Source organism: Lactuca virosa, chromosome 7 (genome assembly GCF_052849685.1).
Source record: "Lactuca virosa cultivar CGN04683 chromosome 7, Lactuca_virosa_CGN04683_v6, whole genome shotgun sequence".
Lineage (NCBI taxonomy): Eukaryota > Viridiplantae > Streptophyta > Magnoliopsida > Asterales > Asteraceae > Lactuca > Lactuca virosa.
Window position 1 is genome coordinate 61,160,146 of NC_136432.1, and position 26,849 is coordinate 61,186,994.

A 26,849-nucleotide genomic window follows, 5' to 3' on the forward strand; every position below is an offset into this window, starting at 1 on the left:
AGATTAGTTTTGATCAAAGGCTAAGATTTGGTCCCCGTGTCTCACAAAATATAGGTGGTCTCAAATGAACCTCTACCTATATATATATATATATATATATATATATATATATATATATATATATATATATACCAATGAATTTTTTAAATACATGTAATTTTGACATCAAATTTGATATGTATATTTGCATATGCATATATAAGAGATTTGCAAACCAAATATTAAAAAAAATTGTATGTATGTACATACATTTTATAAATGTGCATATGCAAAAATAAATATACATATTCATTAAAAATGCATTCCTTTTTTGAGTTCAACGAATAAATAGTATTTATTTTCAAATATAATATTTAAAAAAAAGTTCAAAACAATTATATTATTGATACATGTTCATATTTTTTTTGTACATATGCATATATATATATATATATATATATATATATATATATATATATATATATATATATATATCTTAATAAGCATTTAGCCTCAAATGCTGAATTTTAAGAGGTACAACCCTTAAAACATCATATACAACAAGTTGTGCATTGCAGAAAAAACGGGCAACAACTTATTGAATTACATAGATTTTGAATAGGTCTCTATTCTTATCTTGAAATTGAATTGGTCAAATATGAACCAGTATTCCTCAAAGTTCGGCCAATTGAATCGTGACGAGGGAATACACTATATAAATCATTAGAGCACAACCACCTGCAATCGAAAATCTTTCTTTCTCTCCCCATGTCCTTTCTCTAGATTAAAACCTTAAATACTTTAAAATAAGACCGATTTCATTGTTGTTGAATCTTGATGTGTATTAATATTAATTTGTTTTTTTGTTGTTGCAGATGATAATGAAATCTACCTTCGGCGAAGGAGCAGCAGCAGGTAAAAGGATCCGATGACTTTGGGGAAGCTACCAAACAGGTTTAACTCTTCTTTGTCTCTTCTTTCTCGATCTACCACCATCAATACCACGCCAAACACCACCATCAACCAAGAACAACCACCGCCACCATCGACTGACACAACCACTGGACACTGCGCTCCAACTGTCGACGAATCTCATACCACCACCAATCCTGTGAACCCCCACCATTGACTTTCCAATTTCATGGTTAATCTAGGTTTTTGACCGTGAAAACTCACCTTGTCAACCCATATAAATCGCTTTACTGGTATACCATCTCTACTATCTTTCCATTATTCTTATGTTGTCTTCTGATTTACAAATCCCTAATTGAAACTCTAGCAGTAAAAGAGTTTGCGTTTCTATTTCTATTTCGGATTGTTTTTGTTTAAAGATTTCTTTTTTTTTTTAGGGTTTTGACTAGCCATAATGACTAGAAAGAGGTTATTTTCAGAAATTATGTTTTCAAAGCTAATTGTGTGTTTCAATCTTTTCCATCATACAGTTTGTTTGTTTCACTTTCATGTTTAAAGGTTTGAGAACCTTATATTTGTTGGTTTTTTCTTAGGATACATAAAAAAGATGTTTTACGGTTTTATTATTTGTTGAAAGAACATAAAACACAGGTGTTCGATGAAATGTCTTAAAGAAACTTGGTTGACTGATCTCTTTACCTGGTCAGGAAACACCGCAGCCGACTCACCCATGACAGGATCTTCCTCTCGAGTGTAGGTAAATACAAATAAAAGTTAAATAACTTTTTTTTTAATTTCAGTGTATATTCATTGTTTATGAAGTCTAGAGTTTTTTTGATAAACTGAATGGTAGCCTTCAAATGTTTCAATAAGATTGTATCTTAGAGGTGAAAGTTAGCTAAATAAGATGGTATCTAGAGGTGAAAGTTAGCTAAATACAAAGCCATGGTGAAAAGCTCTAAGGATTCAATTTCGTAGTTTTTTATTTAATACATCTTCATTTTCTCATGTAAAAATGGATTTGTTGGATTAGTTTCCTGGTTAGTTTTTATGGCCACTGTTGAGGCATTGGATCTTTCTTTTAGGACATCTGTCAAGATGTGGAATTGACAAAGTTCATACTCAAAGTATAACCAACACCAAAAATAAAATATTACAGCTTATGGTAGTTGTTCTTGGTATATTGAAATTGGACCAATCATGGACTGTATGTTTTTTGGAAAATTAATCAACTGAGCATTAAGGCAGGTGGTAAAATTGGTTTGGCTGCTTATGAAGGTATCACAATGTAACTTTAAGCTTTGATCAGTTTTCTCACTTAACTTTTCTAGAGTAGGAAAGCTTCACTGGTACTTCAAAAATTGGTTGCTATACACATCTGGAATACAAATGTAACATCCCAAACTTCAGAAGTATGATTTAGGGGCTTATGTGTAATTTAAGGAGTCTACTCGGCGAGTAGGTATGCCTACTCGTCGAGTCGGAGTGGGTTTTGGCCACGTGTTAAGTGACCAACTCGCCGAGTCGGCGGCTGGACTCGACGAGTTGGTGTTGGGAAGAGAAAACCCTAATTTTAGGGTTTGCACCTTATTTAAAGGACCTTAAGTCCTTACCTCAGCCCCCCTTATCACCCCTTGATGTCCAGAAGCAGCCCTAACCGATCCAAACCCCCATTTTGAGTGTGTGAAGGAGGGGAAAGTGTGTTTTTGCAAGAAGAAGGCTTAGAGTTTAAGAAGATCATAGAGGAGCTGGTGGATTCGATTTCTCTGCTCAGTGGCATCAGTTTGAAGGTAACAAGTCGTTACCTTGACCTTGTTGCATCTAGATCTATTCATGGATGAGATTTGGGGCCACTTAGCATGTTTAGGATCCATTTCGGGTTTTGGGTCTAGATCTGAGGTTGCAACTTCAGATCTAGACTAGTATTGGTCCATGAAATCATAAAGTATCGGCCCTTTAGCTTGTTTGTGAGCATTCTTATCATGGACCTTCTCCCTAGCTTGTATTGAGCCAAAATCACCTTGCATACACGTAAAGTTTGCACCTTTACGTGAAAAGCATGCCCTAGAAGGTTGGATCTACAATTTGGAACAATTGGTTAGCTCAGAATCGCTAGATTATGGATTAGGGCGAAGAAACTCGGCGAGTCGGGCCACCCGACACGGCGAGTCACATTAGGGTTACGAGTCTTGAGTTGCGATTCAACTCGGCGGGTCTGGGAGATGACTCGTCGAGTCAGCGAGGGTTTCATGACTTTGTGAGTTGGAAGAACTCGACGAGTCAGTATAGTGCACTCGGCGAGTCAGGTCAACATGGACTGTTGACCTCGGTTGTTGACTTTGACTTTGACCAAGAGTTGACCAGTTTGACTTCTAATGGTATTCTGGTAATTGGGCACTCATAGATGTGGTTCCATCATAGTGTTAGGTGGTGGAGTTCGTGGCTGTGATCGGAGGATTTGATCTTATCTCTTCAGTTCGGCAATTACAAGGTGAGTTATCCTCACTATATCAACATGGTCTAAGGCACCAAGGCCGACCCTTTATGGATTTGTATCTGGATTATTACATGATATGTTTATTGTTTTGCATCCTGGTAGTTAGGATGGTGATATGCTTATGTTAGTGACCTGGTTAGGTCGATATCCTGGTTATAGGATTATGCTATGTTAGTGACCTGGTAGGTCGGTGTCCTGGTTATAGGATGTTGCTATGTTATTTGATCTGCTAGATCGGTTTGATTGTTATTATGATAGCATATGATATGTACGTGCACATGTTTGTTTGATTGGGGGTTGGGTTGAGGCGGTCCTGCTTTGTGTTGAAGGCCAACATGCCCAGGGCGGTCCGGATATACTACAGACCCAGGAGGGTATGCTAGTCAGACCGAAGGCCCGAAGAGCGGTCCGGATAGGCTGTAGGCCCTGCGAGGCGGTCCAGACGTGCCGAAGGCTCGGAGAGCGGTCCAGATGGGATGAAGGCCTGCGAGGCGGTCCAGTCAGGCTGAAGGCTCATTATGCATGCTGATGGTTTATATGTTATGATTATGATTGTATAACGTTGGTATTTTGGGGGTAACTCACTAAGCTTTCGGGCTTACAATTTCAGTTTATTGTTTCAGGTACATCAGGAGATCGTGGCAAGGCAAATGCGTGATCGTACAACTCCTCACTTTTTATGACTTTGTTTCTGGGATACTCTGATATGATACATTTTGAAAACAAGTTTTGTAATGGTTAATGGTTTGGAAATGTTTTAAAAGTTTTAAATTGGCTTGAATTTTATGGATGTTACAACAAATACTCACTGCATATTGTATTTATATTTATGTATTTATGTTATTTGAGTGGTTACATTGGTGGTCTAATTGTAATGTTTTTGTTTGAAACCATTGATAGAGAAAATCTGTTTGAAACCATTTACAGTGAAGCTTTTTGCAAACTATTTTCTGGTTAAAATAATAATAAAACAAAATCTATACCATCTCTTAATTGTTAATTTATTCCTTTTATGTATTTGTTTTTCTTATTCTTATATATATATATATATATATATATATATATATATATATATTAAAGATGGCCACTTCTTAGGAATAGTGCCGGTTTGCCGGTCATTTTATCCCCACACCTGTAGGTAATCGATCCTTCCAGTTTCTTCCTTCCACCGTTCCTTATCCGCATCCTTTTGATAAGAAATCCAGCCAGTCTTCTTCACCACCTTCTGTATTTGGGATTTTTTGGTCACCCTCTCCATGAAATTTTTTGTTTCAGGACGATGACTTGAAGAAGAGCACAGTGCTCGGATATGGGTTTCTATTTGGGCCTCAGAAATCGGAACTCGGAAGCGATTTAATCCGCCGTTCGCGCACCCTTCGTCACCACAGTCGCTACACCCACCCACCTACGAGAGCTCCTTTTGTCGAATCGTCAAAGGGTCGAGGTTTTTCTATTCGGTTACGTTTCAATGGGAAACAGAGCACACTTCTTTGTCAAATATTGCATCAAACCTTTGTTGCCTGCTCCGTTCGGCCGTCCGCTTCTTCACTAGAACTCCTAAACCCTACCACCATCTCCGACCTGTATTGGTCTTGTTGTATATTAATATTGGCGTAGAGGTATAAATGCTGTAATTCTTACCAGTTTTGTTGGGAAGTGCAAAACTGAAGCAAAGGAAAGCAAATGACAAGCTAAGCAACATGGTTTCTTGGATAAGGCCCTATTTCTATCATTCACTCATGTGATCATCAAGAAATACCGGTTTTGTTGGGAAGTGCAAAACTGGAGCAAAGGAAAGCAAATGACAAGCTAAGCAACATGGTTTCTCAGGTGCCCTTTTTTTGTGCATTTATATGTAACTAGGCGTAACCTCGCGCGTTGCGCAAGAATGCATTTAAGTGGTTAAAATAATTATGGGAAAAAATAAAAATATGTTGAAATTTACGTTTTTAATCATGTTTTGGGCATTAACCGAATTATAAAATAACATAAAAATCCATCAACTTATATTTTGATACTATCTAATATAGTCCATACCTTATAAACTTTACTTTTAATTTTATAATACCCAATATATATTATAAGTTTTTGTATAACATTAATATAATCTACTTTTCTTATGTCCGATAATATTTTTTTGGATAAAATAAGAAATAAGTTGTTTTGAATGAGCTATTAATAAATAATATTGAACTAATAAACTTTGTATTACAGTATTTATATTACACCAAAACATCCAAGGTTTCATATATGAACTTTCAAATATTAAACATTGAAATTAAGAATGAAGTCATACAAAATATATCATTATACATAAATGTCATCAAGAGTTTTAAAATAAGTCGATTATTAAATATGATATTTAATTTTAATTACATATTTTGCAAGGCGTACGTTTGATTTTATGTTGGCGCGCCGAGAATCCTCTTCCTTAATTTGTACCTAAAAAATTAAGGTGAATAGGAATATAAAATAGATATTACTAAGCATTAATATAAATAATTAAAAAGGATATGTGGATCTCCTACCACCGGTTAAAGACAACATACCTCTCTAGTGGTATCAATTCCTATGTGAAATTGAAGTAGTCATTCTATGTACACCTTGTTTTCTAATTACATAAACAAATATGAGTAACCAAACATAAAAATGTTATCTTTATGTAGGAATAATATTTTAGTTAACTAACAAATTAAATAATATAAGTTTAAGAGTTAGGAGTTTCAAAACATTAATATTTTTATTAATCAATCAATTAAGTAACACATGTTGAAATTTTTACAATCATTATTAAAAAGCATTTGAAATATTAGATTTTAAATGAATTTTGGTTGAAGTGTTTTGACATCTAGTATATGATTTGTATGCATGTCTTCCCAAAAGATTGACCTTTTTATAGAAAACTTTTCACTAAATGCTAATTAAACATAATATAAGTTATAAAACTTTTGAGTGATAAATCATAATTAAAAAAACTTTTGAGTTGTATTAGTTAAAAAAGGGAGTTTCAAATGAATGTGGTTTGAGGAAGTTAAAAAAGGGGGTTTCAAATGCATGAGATTCAAGCAAAAATGCTAGCTTTATAAGTATGTATGATGATCTCCTCTTCGACCAATTTATTAACGAATTTGTAGACATTATTAGAAATTTTTGTACTTCCCATCTTGCCTATATAATTATGTTTTTCCTATTTATACTTAATCTGTTTCGTGGTTCAAATTGGTCATACGACATGTTTTTTTTAACCAAATGTTTGCACCGGTTGTTTTTTTGCTTGCCAATGATTTTGATTTCGACTACATTTTCAAGTTTGAAACTTGAAAGTGATATTATTTCAAAAAAAATTATTGATTTGTTTTACTAAAATTTTAAAATCCGATTAAATCGTTAAGACCTTTAAACATTTAGTTCAATACTTTAAAATAATTTTGTTGTCATTATTTTTTATTACATTGATTAAAGTGGTTCACAAGAAAATCATTAGTGTAATTGGTTTTTAAACAGCAACATAAGTATAAGTATAAGGTGCGATTGGTTTTCTAATAATGACTTAAGTTTTTGACAAAAATGCATATTTTCAAATTTATGATGGTAAAATATTTTTTTTTACAACAACATGGTTTCTGGTTAACCGTATAAAATATTTGATTTTTGCATGTTCTTTTTTTTGGTTCAATTGATCATAACTTCTTTCTTTGTTGTATATAATTTATATTTTTTTTTCAACAACATACAATTTCTAAATGGTAATCAACTTTTATCATAGGTTTTTGGTTTTTCTTAACATGCCAAAATATGCACAAGAAACTCCTTTTTTTTTGTCTTGGGCTATCAGTGCCGAAGTTTATATCTACTTATGCACTTTGGTGTCTTGCTGGAGCGGGAATATTGATTTGTTTTGTACTCTAGGGATAATTGTCACACATTTGGACAAATTTGCCGTTAAGATCTTTGTTATTCCTCATTCTTTATTTTGTATTGCTTGTAGAATGTGACAACATTATGATGTTCTATTGTAAGTTGTATATGAGTGGTATCCTTTAGGGAATTGTGTTGCAATTGAACTATTTTACCCTTTAATCCCTTTTATCCATTCCTTTTTGTTTTGGGCCAAGGGGGAATGGACATTGTAATTGGTTGTATCTTTTCATTATATACTGCAGCTTCAGGTTTATTATTATTGGTTGTGGATTATTTGGATGTACTTTTTAATAAACTATGTTGATGAGTTTGTGGGATTCCTCTTTTTTTTAACAAACTATTACATAAAATAAATGAATGCTTTATTTTTTCGTTTTGATTTTACGTAAGATTTGTTCAATCTAAATACAAAATTGGATACAACACAATTAAATATTATCTTTTGTTGTATTTATTCTCTAAGATAAATTTAGGTAAATTTAAGTTTTGTTTATTTAACGAAATATCAGATGAATGACATGAAATAAATTTATGTATTTGATAAAACCAAATATTTTTGTTAAATTAAATATCAAAATGTTTTATCGAACCACGTATAAGATTACTACATCAAATTGGCTATTTTTTGATGAACACATAAATCACATGTAAGAAATTGTTGTAAGTTGAAATTTCCTAAAAAAAAACCCCGAATTTTTATATTTTCTAAAAAAGACTCATAATTGATAATTTTTTTTTTGAGAAAAAATGATTAAATGGGTGAAATAAAAAAATAAAAAATGCAAGGTTTTTTAATCACAGAATATTGAAAGGGGACTCAGACATGAAATACAAAAATATGATTCAAGATGAAAAAAAGTAGGGTTTAACCGGAGTAATTTTCTCCGCCAAATATATTCTAAATTAATATTTGCAAAAAGGAATTAATCACCTTTAAAAACTAATTTTTGAAAGAAACTATTCGTATCCGTCGCTTGGCGCGGGCAAACGACTAGATATATATATATATATATATATATATATATATATATATATATATATATATATATATATTCAAATCTCTTCGATATGGATATGTACATGCACATGTGAAATTTGGTGTCAAAATTACATTTAGATAAAAAATTCATTGGTTCATTTCCTTAAATATGGTTCACCATTGAACTTGCTTCTCTCTCTGTCTCTGTCTAGTGATGAAAGAGGTCGGACGAATGTTCACTGCAGACCATCACGATCCACCTGAGCTCAACACAATGTGCAATAAGACCACACCTTTCGGTCTAAAATCACCTATCAAAGATATGTGTAATGATCAAATAATGACGTACTACTTTTTCAAGCTAAAATTTAACATGTGCTTAAACTTTTTGGATATTGTTGGTCATTTAGCATTTTAATAAATATTTAGATGTCTATTTTTACTTTAGTTTTCTAGTTTAATTGACTAAAGAAATAATACCGTATAAACATATAAAATAAAATAAGATGTTAGAATCAACATGCATATGACCTTTAAAGAGTGCAACACATTAGTCTTGTGAATAAGTAGCAAATAATCTTATCCTATATCCTATGTCGACAAGTTTTAGATATTTCTGAACCAATTTCAAGTTTGTCCTTAACGACTGGACATATGTGTGTTTTCATTATCTTAGAATTTGGAATAGAAAGGGCCAAAGGGGTTTCATATTCAATAATTAAAATTTATTTAAAACTTATAGAATTCCATTTTATTAGTATATTCACATGACAAATAACATATACAACGATATATTACCAATTAATATATCACGAGTTAAATATAACAATGATTAATATTATATCATCTGTTTGAGTTGTTGAATCTCTTATGAACTTGACTATTGTTACAATGACCGAGGTCTCGATCGTTAAAAAACGAATGGGGGTCAAGAGGCAATGACCTAAGAGTGAAAATATTGGGGACCTGACCCGTATGCAATTTAAGGGTAGAAATCAAATACCTTATAAATTTACAATCGAAAATATAGATTTTGATGTAATTGTAAATTTCATTATAAAATGAATAAACTTTTTTTACGAAATTTGTAAAACAAAATGTTTTAAAATTGTTTTGGGAGTTATAAATTTGTGTTCGTCGCTCGCTCACTTGACTATTCCTTCTCACCGACGTCGTCTATTTCTTTTCGCCGCCGGCCACCGTAAAGCATTAAAACGTCACCAAACAAATAAAGATGCTAACTCTAACACACACTCTCTTCTCCTCCGCCACTTCCACCTCCTCATTCCCAACCCTTCACTGTCGCCTCAAACCCCACGTTCGCTCTCTCAATTCTCATCGCTCTGCCCACCTCCCTACTCCTCTCCAGCTCTTTAACCCTCTCAGGTTCGTTATGTAACTTATGTTTTACTTTCATATTCATTTGTGTAAACAGTTATTACGTTGATTGAACTTGATTTGATTAGTCTATGGTTAAATTGAGGAATGTTTGTTATTTTGGTGATCATGATTTGTTAAATTTTGAGGATGTCGCAGAACTGCTGTGGAAAATAGAGGTAATTTGGGGATGAAGCAAAAATGGAAACGAGGGTTTGGCCCTGTTTGCTATTCTCCTCCTGTTACCACGAGTAACCTTCAATGGATCTGCACAATATCTGCTGCGTAAGCTGTGCTCCCTCTTCTCTTTGCCTCTCATAGACACAGTGAATTCGTTAATTCATTAAAGCTGTTACACATTTTGACTTTTAAGAGTTTTAGGTCAAAGATAGTACTTTCGACACTACACAATTGATTTGATTTACATATAGCCCATAAAAATCTATTATTTAATCAAAACATTATTTTACTAAATTAGATATGTTTGATTTTGATGGTTACTTAAAACATAAACATATAATGCAATAGAAGCAGATTAAATAAAACAACCATCAAAATCTGACAAAATCGAATTCATGCAACAACTAGGGCTGATGTTTGAATGTATTATACAACGAAATATAAAAGCAAGATGCTATACAATACACAATTAACTATTATACAAGAATATTATTTTTATATCAAATGGGACCTATCTTTTTTTTTTTTACTGATTTTTTTACCAAAAGGATTAATCAATTTCTCTACAGGGTTTTGATGTTTGCAAAAGGCACAGCAATTCAAAAATCATTTATTGTTCCTTTTTTTGCTCTACAAGCACCTGCAAGTCTTACATCCTGGATCAAGTAAGCTTTGTAGTCTTAACAATTTTATAAAACTATGTGTCTTGTTAAATGTTGCAATTTTCATATGATACATAATTACTTTCTATATTTTTTGTTTCAATTTAATTAGTTTCCTATTTGTTTTGCAATTTGCTTGTGAAAATTTGCTTGCAGGGGCGAATATGGGATTTTAACAGCATTCTTGGCACTTTTAGTTCGCCTTTTCTTCAGTATTCCTGGTATACCTACCACTCTACAAATAGATTTCCTTGGATTGTGAGACCAAAAAACAAACAATTTGAATTCATAGAATCATAGAACATATCAAATATAGCATCTCTTATATCCTTCATAGTTTTTAGTTAACAACACACTTTCACACTTAACTAGTTTTTGTAGTGATGAAACCATTATATTTTTATCACGGCAAAAGTATAGTGGCTAAATCGATAAAATTATGAAATGACAATATTTTTCTCTTTATTTTAATTCTATTTAGAAAACATAGGAAACCACACCATGTCATTACCTAAACATACCTAACAATGTTACTTTATGTCACTTTATTCCATTTATTATTTTTAATTCTGTTGTCTTGTCTTTTCTTATAGGTGAGCTTGAATTGCCATTTATAGCATTGCTAATGGTAATTGTGTTTCCTTTCCAACTTGCAAACTTAAGGTAATACATCACATCAACAAACTTTTTTTTTTCTTCCTTTCCTCTTTTAGGTCCCTTTTGTCACACAGGACATGACAAAACAAACTATACTACGTTTGACATGAACTCGCTCTCAATTTCTTGTCTGTGCAAAAGACATGAACCCTGTCCTATGTAAAAATCGCAACCTTAGTAATTTTGTAATGTGAATGTTTGTTATTGTAGAGGAAGACAAGAAGGGGTGGCTCTTTCTTTGATCATTGCTGCATTTCTTGCTTTCCAGCATTTCACACGATTAGGCAACTTAAGAGGAGCATTTGACCAAGGTTCAATCATTGCCACCTTAGCCATACTTTCTATTGTTGCTGTTCCAATCATGCTCTTAATATGAACAATTGTTTTAAAAAAATGCTTGAACAATTACGTGTGATTGTTTGTATACTATTTCGAGCTCAACAAGTTATATGATTATAACTCCCTACTTTTGTTTATTAAATGTACTTCAACTGCTTTTATAGTTTTATGCATGTGTAAAGAATATTTGCTCCTGTTAATGAATATAATACTCAAAAGGGAGAATCCTTGTGATCTATGTGATATTGTTTATTCAACTTTTATCTTCACTTTGTTTCTTTTTATTGCAGTTTTATACTTTCATTTTTTTTTTCTTATTAAGTGATCATTGTACTTTTAGAACTCTACCCAGTTATAGCATTGTACTTCCATATATCTGTTATCATTTTTTCAATAAATATTTTTATTCTACATGTATTTCGCTACAACAATTCTAAACCGAAATACGACTCATCTACAAATTTTATTCTGCTAATAATTGCAAGAAGTAACAAGTAGATAACCCAATAAATTACTTTTGTTTTTTCATTTTCTATAATTTTCCTACTACAACTAAAAGCCATTCTTAAACATGAAGTATGGCAATGATCTTATCTAAGAATAGGGCCCGCTTCAATTCGACATGTGACGAATTCCAGCCAAGTGAATTCCCATCTTGTTTCATTAAGTTGATATTCATTTTTCTCTGTTTAGAAATACAAGTAGAATAGTTATCATCAATGGAAGGAATAAGTCAGCAGCCATCATGGCTGCTGAGCTGGGCTCCCCTGTTGGCTCTGATGACGTGTAACCTGGTTGATCCGGAGAAAACCCGCCCGGTTGAGTAGGTGTTGTAGGATACGGGTTGATTGGTGAACTTATTCTGCAAGTGGAAACATAAATTTGAAAGAGTTGTTAATAATTGAAAAATCTGATACAACACAGTTGAATGATTAGTGACATTGCACTGATGTATTTTGCTTACGTGGGAGAGGTGGGTGGGGTTGGCATGGGAGGCGTTGGTGGAGTCATCATGCCTGTTGTTGATTTGGCAGCTGAGAAGCGACAACTTCCTGAACCTGTAATAAATATTGTAGAATTATTTAAAAAATATATATTTTTAAATATCATTTATTCATATAACACTAAAAAAGCAAACACGGTCTTACTTGGATCTGTGTTGGTAACCTGTGCAACTCCTCCAAAAGAGCAACTAGTTGGAGCCGGATTCTTTTGATAATACGCGTTAAAAGCATAGGAAGCATGATCCCGAACTGTGTTCGGGTTGTAACAACTTGAACCCGGTTGAATTGCTGAGCAGTCGGCTCCTCCATAGCCACAAGCATAATCAAGTGCTACTTGTAGAGACGTTTCAGAAGCCGATGGACTTGCAATACACCATGATCCACTCGATGAACCCGTTGGGCCCGTTGGTCCAGATGGGCCTGTCGGGGCGGTTGGGACAGACGGACCCATCGGATTTGACGGGCCCATCGGGGCTGTTGGAGTAGTTGGAAATGGGGTGGGGTTGTTTGGTTGAAAGCCGGTTGGTGATGGTGGTGGTAAAGTTGTGGGGTTTCCGGTGGGGGTGGTGGTGGTTGGCGGAAATGTGGTTGGGGAATCTGTGTTTGGAGTTCCGGTGGGAGTTGTCGGTTGAATGATGGGGATGTCATCTTGTTGAAGGAGGTGTCGCACTTTGTTATGCAAGATTGCTTCCAATGGAGGTTTCTCACCAAAGCTTGAATCTGAAAAAAAAACCCAACAAAATCATTATAATTCTTTGCTTCTGCATGATATATTGCTTGCATAAACCTTATACAAAAGGTTCAGTTATTAATTAAAACTAAAAGAAAACCATTTAATCATTACAATGACATCAATAGTTGATACCAACGTTTCATATTAGGATAAAAAGATGTAATGTTTTACTAGTGGCATGTTTAATTGATTAAAATGTGTTTGTATAATTAATTTGTCTTGAAACTGGAAAAAATTGAAAGATACTTGCATAAATTGATGAAAGAACAAAATACGGTTGCCTAAATTGGAAAGAAGGTGACACCATGAAATAGTAAAATGTTCAATTTAATAAAATATGATTGCATGTTTCCTTCAGAAAATTACTTGTTACATTGATAAAATCAATAGCTGAGATATGTGATAAATGTCAACTATGTAAAAGCTAATATTTAACGATCTTAAAAGCATTACATAACGTACCGATATCAATCAATATCAACTTCTAATATAGTTTTGGGGTCTAAGGGAAAATAAAATCTTAATCGATTTTTATATTTTGCAGACTCAAAATCATTAAGTATGAAAATAATATATAAACGTCACCTGGACTGAGAAGAAGCAAAAGTACGAAGAACATCGAATACAAAACAACTCCCGGACCCATATCACCCGAAAACGACTCGTATTGGTATATTTTGTTTTTTGGAGAGGATATATAGAACATATATAATTGATGTTTATATTTCGGGTTTCGAAAAAGAAAGATAAGCAAATTTGTAGAGTGAAAGGAGGCATCTTTGGTAGCCTTAAATGGGTATTTGTATAATTGGGGAAGAATCAAAGGTTTCTTCTTGGTGAAAGAGGGGATGGAATATGAGAAAACTTGAGAAATGAGGCATTGGGTAGTTGGGAACTACAAGCAAGAAGAGGTGCCCAAATAGGTATCAAAAAATAAAAGAATGATGATGTTTGGGATCTTCTATTTGTAATTCGGGATCTAAAGATGTAACATTTAAAGATTTTATTGTTTATAAACGATCAAGATAACAATGTATTCATTTGCTCATAGGAAAAATTGTAAAAGTACTAGATCAAACACATCGTGGCTTATGTGGAAAATATGCAATAATGAAGTAAAAAATGTTTATTTAACTCGACCTAACATATCTTAACTCCCATCAAATTATTTATACATAGTTACATAAATCGTTTTTATGATTGACAAAAAATATCATTATAAATCTTTTTGATAAATTTTTGACATGATTGTTATTTTCAGGTTTAAAACGCACACGATGTGTTATTTTATACCAACCACAAGGACCCACATGTACGTTTTAAATATGAAAATGACAAGCCATGTCAGTTAAAAGGACTCATCGCGTGTGTTTGTGTGTTTTTTAAACCTGAAGCCACTACCCATTTTAAAAAATCTTCAAAAAGATTTAAAATGATATTTTCTCCCTATCACCACGACGACCATTTGTATAATTTTGTCAATTATTTATTTTGATATAATGTTTAACCATCAATGTTTTTATGTATGTATTTTAGGTTTTGCTTTGTTTTTTGTAAACTTGAACCTTTTACTATTTCATGGGACTCTAAAGAGATCTAGAGAAAAGATTTTATTCTCCAGGTGCCCCATTTGAACCAAAATAAAAAGGGAAAATACCATATAAAATTAAAAGAAAAATTCATTGTGTACCAAAAGTAAAAGCCGCCATTACTTTTGTTCAGGTGTTTACGGGTAAAATTCTTTTTAAAGTTTGATTTTCCGCAATACAAAAATTAAAATTGTTGCAATAATAATTTAATTTTTTATATAATATTTAACTGCTTTTCTTTTTCTTGGACTTACAACACAAATAACCCAAATTCTTTTTGTTATTGGACCAAGGTCGGTCTAAAAATACCCGAAGCATGAGAAAAAATAAATTCTTTTAAAGACGTAAATTTCACAAAATTCTATTAACTTATGAAAAATACTTATTCCAAAAACATCTTATGACTAGAGTTGTATGAGATGTTGATTTCCTATTTCATATCGTTTCCTCTTTTTGTAGCTTTTGTTAATTTTCAACTTCCGAGTTCCGATGTGATATATGCCGAGTTTTGATGTGATGTATTTCTCATTCGGTCTTGATCTTTGTGTAATCGTTTTGATAACAATGAAGCAAAATTCATGTCGTACAATACAATATATGAGGTTTTGCTCATGAGACTATTTTTTAAATGAAGAACATTAATTAGACAATAGTCTAATAACAATACATGCAATAAAAAATTTAGGGCTCTATGAGAGATAGGTCATGGATGGTTACCCACCATCTAGGCCGGCTTGCATCAGAACAAATTACTCTTACTCTGGAAAAAAAAGGTACATCCAATCAACATCATAAATTTGCTCGTGGATGATCTCACCAAGCACCCACGAGCAACAATAAACTTGTAATTATCATAACATTCATATTTTTGGCCTAGAGGTTTTGGGCTTTTCGGTGTTTTTTTTTTCAAATTTATTTAAATAAACAATTAAATAAACTCTAAGGTAATTAGAATAATATTTAGAAGGAAAAATATAAAACAAAATATTTGTATGATGATTTGTGGATGTAAATAAATAAATAGGGAAATATTGTTAGAAAAATTGAATTTAACTATAGTTGAAGTCTTTAATCACCATATTTAGCTATGGTGTTTTGTATGTGAGAATTGGATGTTATTAAAGTTATATTAGTTAAACATGAGGTGGGGCGAGTTTTAGTTAGATTTGGTGGTGTTAGGACTAGAATCTTGAGTATAGGGCTCATAATTACCAAATAATCAAAGTTTAGAATATTATATATATATATATATATATATATATATATATATATATATATATATATAGGGTTGAGATCGGTTGAGAACTCAAAGTTTCCCGAGAACCTGAGAACTAAAAGTGGAGCGTTGGATCAAAAGTAATTCGTTAAGGACATGATCGTCATCTTACCAATCTCATTTAATGTTTAATTTTTTGTGTTATTTAATATATTAATATAAACTAGAAAGGTATCCCCCGCTACGCGGGAGTTAGAAACTTTCAATGTCGTTTTCAGAATGACGTGTCTATTATATGCACGTAAAGAAGACCTATGTTGAGTAATAGCTAAGTTTTGAAGTCATTTCTAAATTCTTTCTGAAGGGGCAAATGTGTCAAAATCTCCTCCAAAAAAAAGCATAACTGCTACAAATATTTGACTACAATTAAAAGTAACTAATATGTTCTCAAAATATAAAAACAACAAAGAACCGTTTGATTTTTCATTTACCAAATTTAGCTCACTTGATTCAGTGAAGCTTTTATTAGGATTTTGAAAAAACGGATAGTGAGAGAGAACGTTTGGTTTCGGATTTGGATCTTGTTATTGGTTGTTATATGTTTTCGTTTATATTGAACATATGAAGTGTGCGACAGAATATGGATCAAAAGACATCCGTTCATTAGCAGGTGATTACATGATATTAGATTACATACATTCTGCATACATTAGCAAGGATGTTAGATGGGTAACTGGTGGCAAAAGCAGATGATGTTGGTTGGTTATGTTGTTGGGTGGTCTGTGACGATTTTGTTGCATATGTCGATCGCTGCTGGCATGTTTTCCTGCATCATGTCGAACATATCAAGCATCTGTGTCTTTGTCGAGGTCGGCGATATAAGTTGCTTGTATGGCAGTTGGTCTGGGGCATCTTCTAGCAGAGTCTGCCATTTCTTAGTTGTCTACCATAGAAAATCTTAGGCCTATTTTGGTAATATCAATCTCATAGAAACAAAAGGTAATGATGTAGTAACCTGAAAATGAAGGATTGTAGGTTTCACTGATCTTGTATTATGAAAGAACTCATAATACTTACCACCTTTGGACTTCTGTTTGCATTTCTGTAAACAACAACAACAACAACAAACTTTTCAGGATATGAAGAGTGGAAAAAGGAATCGTATTTATGAAAGTAGATATTGTATTTGTAGTACCTTATCAACAACATCACTCGATTATATCTTGTCAACCTCCACACAATCAATCAGCTACGAATTTTGTGTATTATATGTAAATGGTAAACACGATGAACATGTTAACTCTACTATTAACAAAAAAAAATTATTAATTCTTTATTGGACAGGAATTCTCACCCCAGGTGCTTTTCCAGGGAAACTGCAATAAATAAATAAATAAAAATAAGGATGCAGAATTTGAAGAAAACGTTTAGATCATGATCGAATCACATTGAGAACAAACACTGAAAGCATGCAGAATTTATACAATAATGAAAGAGTGATTATCGGACAAACCTTGTTGCAACTTTCGAAGCAACGCAGTCGAGAATCTAAAATTAAAATAACCACCGGCGAGGAAACCGGCTCCTTTTGCTTCCAATCTGCTAATGCGTGACGAAGGGTATGGGTAAAAAACGAAAGACAAAGATGCGGTCAAAAAATGTTTAAAGAAAGAGACTTGCATGGGATTAAAAAAACACTTTATCCTAACACATTAGAATTACAAAATACGATAATTAGATTCTTGTAATGCAATAAAGACTATTGGTCCCCAGTTAAAGTGATCAATATTTCCATATGTTTGTAATATTACCTGGGATTACATTCTACACCAACTGTAGTAAGTGCATCATGGAGAACATATATAAAGCAGAAAGATTTCAAATCCTCTACAGAAGTATAGCAAACAGAGAGGCAACAACCTATATTACCTTCAAAACTGAAACTTTTCCAACAAAAAGGCTACATAAATCAGTTGTACACAAAAATGGACTGACCTGAAAGGCTGAAACTACCACCTAAAATCCAGAGCACGGATATCATAAAGTAAGACCACAATAGCTTTTTCTGTATCCTGACAAAAAAAAAAAAACCAAAAGAAATCATACTGATTAGCTTATTTTCTTGTACACAAAGCACATGTCAAATGACTGCAAATCATTTTGCCATTTCCAGTTATGAAAGAATCAAAGGATCCTTCAAACACACATACACATACAACCGTTCATTTGTACATATGCAATCGCTCAAAGAAATCTGAAATTTGGACTTATTAGATAAGCGAAGTCAAATGTAGGCATTGAGAAGTCCCAGGTTGTAAGTGGTGTAACTTATCTGACCTGTTTCACAAAACTTGGAATTCTCACCTGGGTTGACTTCATTTTTGTCAGAAATCAACTATGTTTCCTTCAATTGAGTGGACTGAAGTCTAGAAACAACGCTGGGTAGAATAAAGAGTAATTAGGATGTTTCATCGCCACTATGTTCGATGGTCTACGGTCTCTTCTGGTCGCCTCATCTTCTCCTACATGTGAAAATATAATAGCTTCAGATAGGGCACAAAGGGTGTAGGCGGTAACTGAAGCACGAAAAACAAATAGTGATTCAAAGAGGAAAAGAGGGGTAGCGGGACCTGAGATGTTTCTTAAAACCAGAATCGAGCCCTAATCTGACACGAACTGAAGCAGACGTAGCGATGGCAGTGGTCAATCGCTTCTTACAAAGTCTTGGAACGACAGATGGTGGTAGCGGCGCCGATCGGTGCTTTTCAGGAACCTCGACATGCTGAAGAAGTTGGAGGTGGCAGAATCGAGCCCTAATCTGAGACGAACTGAAGCAGACGTGGCGATGGCGGTGCTCAATTGCTACTTACAAAGTCTCGGAACGACAGATGGTGGTAACGGCGCCGATCGATGCTTTTCAGGAACATCGACATGCTCAAGAAGTTGGAGGTGGCTCATCCCACGAAAGGTTAGTGGAGTTTCGATCATGTGTGGTTGATGGCAAGAAAGGTATGAAGCAGAAATATGAGAAGAATCCAGAACATATCGATCTGATGCACGATGGTCAACACGTGCAGACGCAATACAGTGGGGGGTAATAAAGACCTGAACGACGGATATTTCTTACCATGGTCGAGGAGCGAGCCCGATGAACAGTAACCTAGTTAAAGTGACACACAAACAAAAATAGAGGGATCGGAAATGTAATTTAAGGGACCAAAATTGGCCAAAATGTCTCAGGTTTACTGTTAAAACTTTTCACAACTTTAATATATATATATATATATATATATATATATATATATATATATAATGTCTAAAAATTAACAAAATAACTCAAAATTTCAGATTTATTATTTTTTTTAAAAATAATAAATTTCGGTTTTTTTAAAAAATGAAGATTTTTTAATTTTTTTTCAAAAACATGAATTTTTCAATTTTTTTTTTTTAAAACTGCATCTTTTTTAAAAAAAACTGCATTTTTTTTAAAAAAACCGCATTTTTAAAAAAACTGTATTTTTTTTTCAAAAAAACTGCATTTTTAAAAAAAAAAAGAAAAAAAAAACTGCGATTTTTATAAAAAATTGCAATTTTTTTCAAAATGCATTTTTTTAACAAAAAAATCAACGTTTTAGGTGCATATATGCATATTTTTTCAAATGCATATATGCATATTTCTTATACTATAATATTCGTAAGTAAATTATAAAAAATCTCATTTTTATTAATCAATCTATAAACATAATACAAGTATTTTATTCGATACAAAATAAAATATAAAAAAATTACAAAGATTCACAGTGTTATCATTTCTTCATATCAAGATTTCCATATTTTCTTCAATTTATCACTTTTTAACTCTTCAATATTTTCAACAAATTCTTCAAAACCTACAAGAAAATTTTAAAAAAAATTGATTAATGCAAGAACACTCAGAAAAATGCACAAATATATATCATGTAAGATTCACATGTGATTATATCATGTAAGATTCAAATGTGATTATATAATATGATATTCACATTTGATTGTATCTTTTAAGATTCAAATGTGAAATTCACAAGAAAATTAAAAAAAAAATAATTAACAAAGACCACTCACACAAAATGCATGTGTGCATATTGACGTAATTCATATGTGATTCACTAGTGATTTACATGTGAATCCCATGTAATTCATATGTTATTCACTTGTGATTTACATGTGAATCACATGTAATTGATATGTGATTAACTTGTGATTTACATGTGAATTATATGTGATTAATATGTAAATTATATGTAATTTATATGTGAATCATATATGAATTACATGTGATTTACATGTGAATCACATGTAATTCATATGTGAATTAGATATTATATACATGTAAGTCACATGTAATTCATATGTGATTCACTAGTGATTTACATGTGAATCACATGTAATTCATATGTGATTCACTTGTGATTTACATGTGAATCATATGTGAATTACATGTAATTCATATGTGAATTACATGTAATTCATATGTGAATTACATGTAATTCATATGTGAATTACATGTAATTCATATCTGAATCACTTGTGATTTACATGTGAATCACACGTAATTCATATGTGAATTACATGTGATTTACATATGAATCATGTGTGAATTATATGTGAATCACATGTAATTCTTATGTGATTTACATGTGAATCACATGTAATTCATAATTACATGTGAATCACATGTAATTCATATGTGATTTACTTGTGATTTACATGTGAATCACATGTAATTCACATATGAATTACATGTGATTTACTTATAACCGTCACACCATGATTCAGACAAATACAAAAATTCAAGAAAATTCGAACATGAACCATTATCAATTATGATTGACCTGATAGAAGAGTTGTTGGATGACACTTTGAATCATATCCACATGGAGATCCTTGTTCTTCTTCCGAGTCTTGTTCTTCCATTTTTACAGTTGAGTTCTCATGCATATATCATTATATATTGCACTGCTTCCCGTGAATGCAATCTATAAAACATGCTTCCTTCCATGCATCTCCAAAGGCCTGTTATGTAACATACATGAAAATAAAAAGAATCCCCTCAATGACTCCACCAATACACTCAAGAAAGACTATATATGTATATTCACCTTTGTGTCATCAGAAACTCCATCTCCAACAGCACCAAAGCTATCAACATTCATAAGAACCCTGACACCATGTTCATCACCTGACCATGATGGCAAGTCAGAATCATCTTTTATTTTTAAACTTTTATCCTCACGCATGTCCAAGGAGTCAGAAACATTGCTTTCTGCATACTCACAAACCAACAATAGAGACAGAGAAAGAAAAGAAATAAATACAAGAGTGCTCATGATTTTGTTGTTGTTTGTTTAGATTAAATCATGTTTTGAGTCACTCAATAAGCCTCAAAACAATCTTTCAAAGTCCTTCTATGAGAATTGGTGGTGGAAGAAATCAAAGTTCCTATTTGTGCAACCTACTTTGTTTTCCACCAAATATTTTGTACCTTGATGAGTGGGTTGTGAGTGGGATGATATTTTTATTGTTTGACATGCCACGTATGTTAAGAGGCTAATTTTTACCCTTATGGGTGTTCTTAGTGATGGCTTAATGTGTTAAGTGGTCAAAAAGCCTTTGAAATCCAAAGCTGGAAAATTCAGCAAAAATTACAAATTTGTCCCTGTATTGGAAAAATTATAGAAAAATCACTAGGAATCGAATTAATGATCCGTAAACTTTTCAAAGTTTCCATTTTGAATCTAGTTTATCCAATAATTTTTCCATAACCTTTTGTTGCTTCTAACTTAGGTGAAAATCACATTTTTCACCAGCTGGTCAGAATTTAGCTGCATTGATAGGCAGTTTTGTAAAAATCATATAAAATTTTAGAAAAATCGTTTGGACCTTCAAAAGTACATTCTGAAAAGATAAAAGTCTTAACTTCTGGAATATGAAATAAAAACGGAAGTTATACAGGTTTCAAGTGTGCTAAAACAGCTTTAAACAGTGGCTGTTTTGGGTCCAAAACTGAGAATTTTAATTGTTAGTTGATTTAGGTGTTTGATAATTTGTATAACACAATACTTTATTTGATTGTTAGACATAATACTACTTTTGAAAGTCACGTAAGATAAATATATATATATATATATATATATATATATATATATAGAGAGAGAGAGAGAGAGGTTATTGTAAATGCATATAATTAACTACGATCATTTTTCATCATGCTTTGACTGTCATATCATTACAATGCTGAAATGAGTTAATTTGGAAACACTTTTTCCGAAACATATTCTCATTAAACAGAGATATAGTCAACACATAATATTTTATAGTAAACTTCGTTTGTAATCAAACGATGATATGCATTTACAATAACCATTGCAGTGACAGCAGGCAATAAACACATATGATTTCGATTACTGAAATCAGGGGGAAAAGGAAACTCGAGAGCATGCAATTGAATGCGGTTGAACGAAAACAGTAACGCATACATCTAAAATTTGCAGACATCATACAGATTTCGATTTCAACAAACACATATGATTTCGATTTCAACTGAAATCAGGGGAAAAGGAAAATCTAGAGCAGGCACAGTTAAACGAAAGCAGGATTAAGAAAATCGCACTTGAATCGAATAGAATCTGTGGTATGCAACGGTCGTCGGTGCTGTTGGGTGCGACGGTATCCGGCGATAGAAGTCAGCGGTGAGCTATCGACGGCAGGTAATCGGGAATCGCCTGAGGAGGCGACGAGAGAAGAAGGGAGGCTGCTGCGAGTTTTTCTTGTCTGGAAGCATAGGAACGAAAAGTTTTTATTATGTTAAAAGGATATTTTGGTCAATTCTTAAATGTAGTGAAATAAGATTGAGTCTCTTATAAAAAATGACTTATTGGATTTTTTAAAAATTGTAATCCAAACATTCATTTATATTTGTGAAACGATTAAAACTATCTAATGATAGATAACCAAAAATTTGTTGATTGGAATTCAGTTTGTAACTTCTACCACATGTAAGTAACACATATCGACAAAAATATCCAAAAACAAATCATTCCTATTTTCACTCTTCCATCTCCCCCCCCCCCCACACACACACAAAAAAAATATTCATTTCAGAACTTAGACACAACAGAAATATTATCAAGACCTTATCTTATATTTTACATAGATAAGAAAATTAAAAGGAATAGTGCTACTGTGCTGACCTTGAGAGAGAGTGCATTCTTGACTTCTTCCAGTCTTTCTTCATTCTCTTTTTTATGTTTCTTGTCCAATTCACTCATCGTGTCTGCCCATTTTATCTTGTCTTGAATTGAAATCAATAAATTATCTGATGTGCCCAGCCTGTATAATACCATAAATGCCCCCAGCCACAGATAGTCCGTTAGAAATATTGGTTGAAAGAAATATCACCAGACACAAGAAAATTCAATACCAAATGCAAGAAATAAAATTCAGAATCAAAAGCTTCCTTCAAAAGTATAATACCTTGATGAGAAACATGAGAGCAAAGTTTCAGGGCATAGAAGGACAGCAAGTGCTGGTGCTGACATTGGTGCCTGGACTATTGTGGTGGATGATGATGGTGGAAAACCAGAAGAGCCTCCAAGAAAGATACCGAGTTTTTCAGGGTTTAAGATAATGATGTCATGTTTGTTGTTGGGTTAACTTCAATACATAGCAACATACTTCCATTGATTTGTACATCATAGCATCCTACTTTCGTTTCTTCCTATTAATACAAAGCAATTTTCACTGCTATAATTGGGCAGACTTTTGAAAGTATAGTGTCATAATAAGGAAAAAACTGAAAGCAAAATGCTATGATTGGGAGACGTTTCAAAACACAATGCGTAAATAAGGTGCTTACTTCCACAATACACACCAAATATAAGGTGCTTTTTCAAATAATAAATTCCATCTTCCACACTCTGTCCACTTAAATTGATTGTCATCCGATTTATGTGATTTTCAAAGGAGCCGAATGGAGGAAGAGTTGCAGAAACAACACTAGCATAACTCCTACAACAAGATCCATGTCAAATAAAAAATTATTAGGACCAACATCATATCGTATTAATACAAAACAAAGTAATCTAAATAATTTCTGCAAAGCCTTACCTGTAATTACCACCCGTTTGGACATAATTATTAAATTGAAATCTCTTTAACTGTCAGAAAGAATTAATAGCAACAAGAATATATGTTAGATCATCACCAATATCCAAAAAAATTCATATCATGATCCATATTTAAGATGTATAGAATAAAAAAGCCATATAATTTTACCATATCATCTCTGGACACACACACACACAAGTTCCAGCCACTACAGCTCAGCCACCATTCTCGTAGTTCTTAGAAATATACTCTTCATAAATGGCCTTACAGTCGCATAAATAATAGCCTAGAAATAGTTGCCATCATAAGAGAAACATCTATGAACGAATATATTTATACAAAATCAAAAACTAATTTACCGAATTGGAACTATAAACAAAAGTTTGAACTCATAAATCGAGAAAAGCTAGGAAGAGGTTATAAATACCTACCAGAAGACCAAATTCAAAAGATGATACAATTTGAAACATAATCGAAATTGGAGAGATCAGAGTTGGTGAATTGTTGCAATAATCAGATGCCTTTTGTGAATAACTTGTTCCGATATACCCTCAATATATGAAATCGCCGCCCTGAAACTCCTCAATAAGCCGTCACAGTTGATCGGCTAGTGAAGTGAACCTCAAATGCGATTGGAAGATCGTTTCCATATCTACTGGATCGATAGATGAATCAATAGACCAGATACTTAAAAAAGAAAGAGAAAATTACAATATAATTGAAAAATCGGAAACATTACCATTTTAGAATTAGGAATATCACTGAGAACATAACAGAGAGCTATGACAGATGCTTTTTACTTGAGACGAACTTCATCGAGAGCTCCATCGCTGTTGAAGATAGTATCTGAAATGTTGATTCTTTTGATTTAGAATCCTAACACGAGATTGAAATCGTGGACAGAAAACAATTGCAAACCCCAAGTTTTTGGTATTAACTGTAACTGAAATTGAAGAGGTGAGGGCGTGAGGCAACGATAGGCTGAGAGAGATTTATGGCAGAGGTGAGACAAAGACAGTTCCATAATCAGATGGAGGCAGAGGCAACCAACACCATCCGACGAAGTCAAAACGACACCGTTTGTAGCAAAATCGATGGTGATTGAGGTCGGAGATGAGACGAATATGGATCTCCGGTGAGGATGAGAGAATGTGTGGCGGAGAAGGAGGATTTGGCGTCGATTTTCTGGAGAGCGAAGGAGGTGGTCGCCGATTAGATTTTTGATCTCCATCTTGTCTTCTGATTTGAACCAGGAACAGATCTGGCATCTGAGACGGTATATTATGTTGTCTCTAAAATGCCCCTGATTCATGTGGAATAAGATGCCCCCGCCTCTTTTTTCCCTTTGTTATTTACGAAAATGCCATAAATCATCCTAACCTTTAATTATTTTGATCTAACGGCCTTCGTTTGGTTCTCGGGTTCTCGGGAAACTTTGAGTTCTCAAATGATCCTTCCTCTATCTCTCTCTCTCTCTCTATATATATATATATATATATATATATATATATATATATATATATATGAGAAATTAAATATCCTCCTACTTTTGTTCCTACAAATACTCCTACCCAATTAAATGTTAACATGTGTTATTTTAGTATATTAAAATATAATTTAATGAACATTAAATGTGACACGTGTCATCATTTAATTGGGTAGGAAGATTTGTAGGAACAAAAAGTAGGAGGATATTTAATTTCTCTCTCTCTCTCTCTCTCTATATATATATATATATATATATATATATATATATATATGAAAAATATGAAGTTGGAGCTCTCCTTTGGAGATTTCTCTCCATTTTCATGTTGATTTGAAGGTTTGAAGCTCAATTGCTAAAGTTTTGATCGTTTCACTTCATAATCAAGCTTTTGAAGGTAAAAATCTTCTCAATTTCTTCTTTATTAATGTTAGTGTTTGTACAAAGTTCATAAAATATGTTTTTTTTATTATAATTTTTTATTTAGTTGATTATAATGTTTCTCTTCCTAGTTCATTCCTCAAGCAATGATTCCTTTTACTCTTTGGTTAAGTTCTAGGGTTTTTCATAACCTTAACTTCTTAACTTTGGGATTCATTATCTTTTCTGGTGTTATAAACTTATTTTAATGTTTAGTTTATGTACTGTGACAACCCGAAATTCCTATCTTGAATAATTATTCAAATCAGTCAAGGTTGGACTCGTTTTGCTATCTTCTAGCATTATTTAGAGTCATTTAGAGTCATTTAGAGCATTTTAAGCCTAGTACATCCAAGAAATGAGTGTTAGGAAGTATCTGCTTGAGTCCATTGTGCACCAAGCAAGCCATAAACTTCATCATGTGGAATTTACGGTCACACCACATGAGTTTACGACCGTAAACTCATGGTGGCCGTAAACTCGAGCCTTAAACATGATATTCCACCATTTCTTCCTCATTATTCACCATTTCAACCTCAAGAACTCGATTTCTCTCTCAAGTATCATAAGGATCTTCATTTTATTCTTCAAAAATGTAAGTGTTTCATCCTTTGATTTGTTGATACAACTCATTATCTAGTATCATCCTTTGATTTCATCCATTAACTTTATGTTTTGGGTTTGATCTTCAAGATCACCAAGAACACCAAGAACACACACTAGTGTTTTGGGCCGAAATCAACTATTTTTGCTTCC

The 26,849-nt window shown here is 32.9% G+C and overlaps 2 protein-coding genes across 2 annotated transcripts; one reads left to right on the forward strand and one right to left on the reverse strand.

Moving 5' to 3' along the window:
- The first annotated feature begins 9,418 nt into the window (after positions 1 to 9,418).
- LOC145123530 (cold-regulated 413 inner membrane protein 2, chloroplastic-like) lies at positions 9,419 to 11,739 on the forward strand. The gene is made up of 6 exons (XM_079058740.1): positions 9,419 to 9,674; positions 9,825 to 9,950; positions 10,415 to 10,510; positions 10,664 to 10,728; positions 11,101 to 11,170; positions 11,375 to 11,739. Exons 1-6 carry the CDS (start codon positions 9,523 to 9,525, stop codon positions 11,538 to 11,540), a joined length of 675 nt encoding a protein of 224 aa, XP_078914866.1. The 5' UTR covers positions 9,419 to 9,522; the 3' UTR covers positions 11,541 to 11,739.
- A 186-nt stretch (positions 11,740 to 11,925) lies between these two features.
- Positions 11,926 to 14,015, reverse strand: LOC145125066 (uncharacterized). The gene is made up of 4 exons (XM_079060558.1): positions 13,826 to 14,015; positions 12,652 to 13,227; positions 12,468 to 12,561; positions 11,926 to 12,365 (listed from the first exon to the last, which is right to left on the reverse strand). Exons 1-4 carry the CDS (start codon positions 13,944 to 13,946, stop codon positions 12,179 to 12,181), a joined length of 978 nt encoding a protein of 325 aa, XP_078916684.1. The 5' UTR covers positions 13,947 to 14,015; the 3' UTR covers positions 11,926 to 12,178.
- Between the last annotated feature and the right edge of the window lie 12,834 nt (positions 14,016 to 26,849).

Coding starts and splice junctions, on each gene's coding strand:
- LOC145123530 (XM_079058740.1), top strand. CDS start 9,523: ATGCTAACTCTAACACACACTCTCTTCTCCTCCGCCACTTCCACCTCC. Junction 9,675..9,824: donor CAGCTCTTTAACCCTCTCAG/GTTCGTTATGTA, acceptor AGGATGTCGCAG/AACTGCTGTGGAAAATAGAG. Junction 10,729..11,100: donor CCTTTTCTTCAGTATTCCTG/GTATACCTACCA, acceptor CTTTTCTTATAG/GTGAGCTTGAATTGCCATTT.
- LOC145125066 (XM_079060558.1), bottom strand. CDS start 13,946: ATGTTCTATATATCCTCTCCAAAAAACAAAATATACCAATACGAGTCG. Junction 12,562..12,651: donor GGTTACCAACACAGATCCAA/GTAAGACCGTGT, acceptor TATTTATTACAG/GTTCAGGAAGTTGTCGCTTC. Junction 12,366..12,467: donor ACCCCACCCACCTCTCCCAC/GTAAGCAAAATA, acceptor TTCCACTTGCAG/AATAAGTTCACCAATCAACC.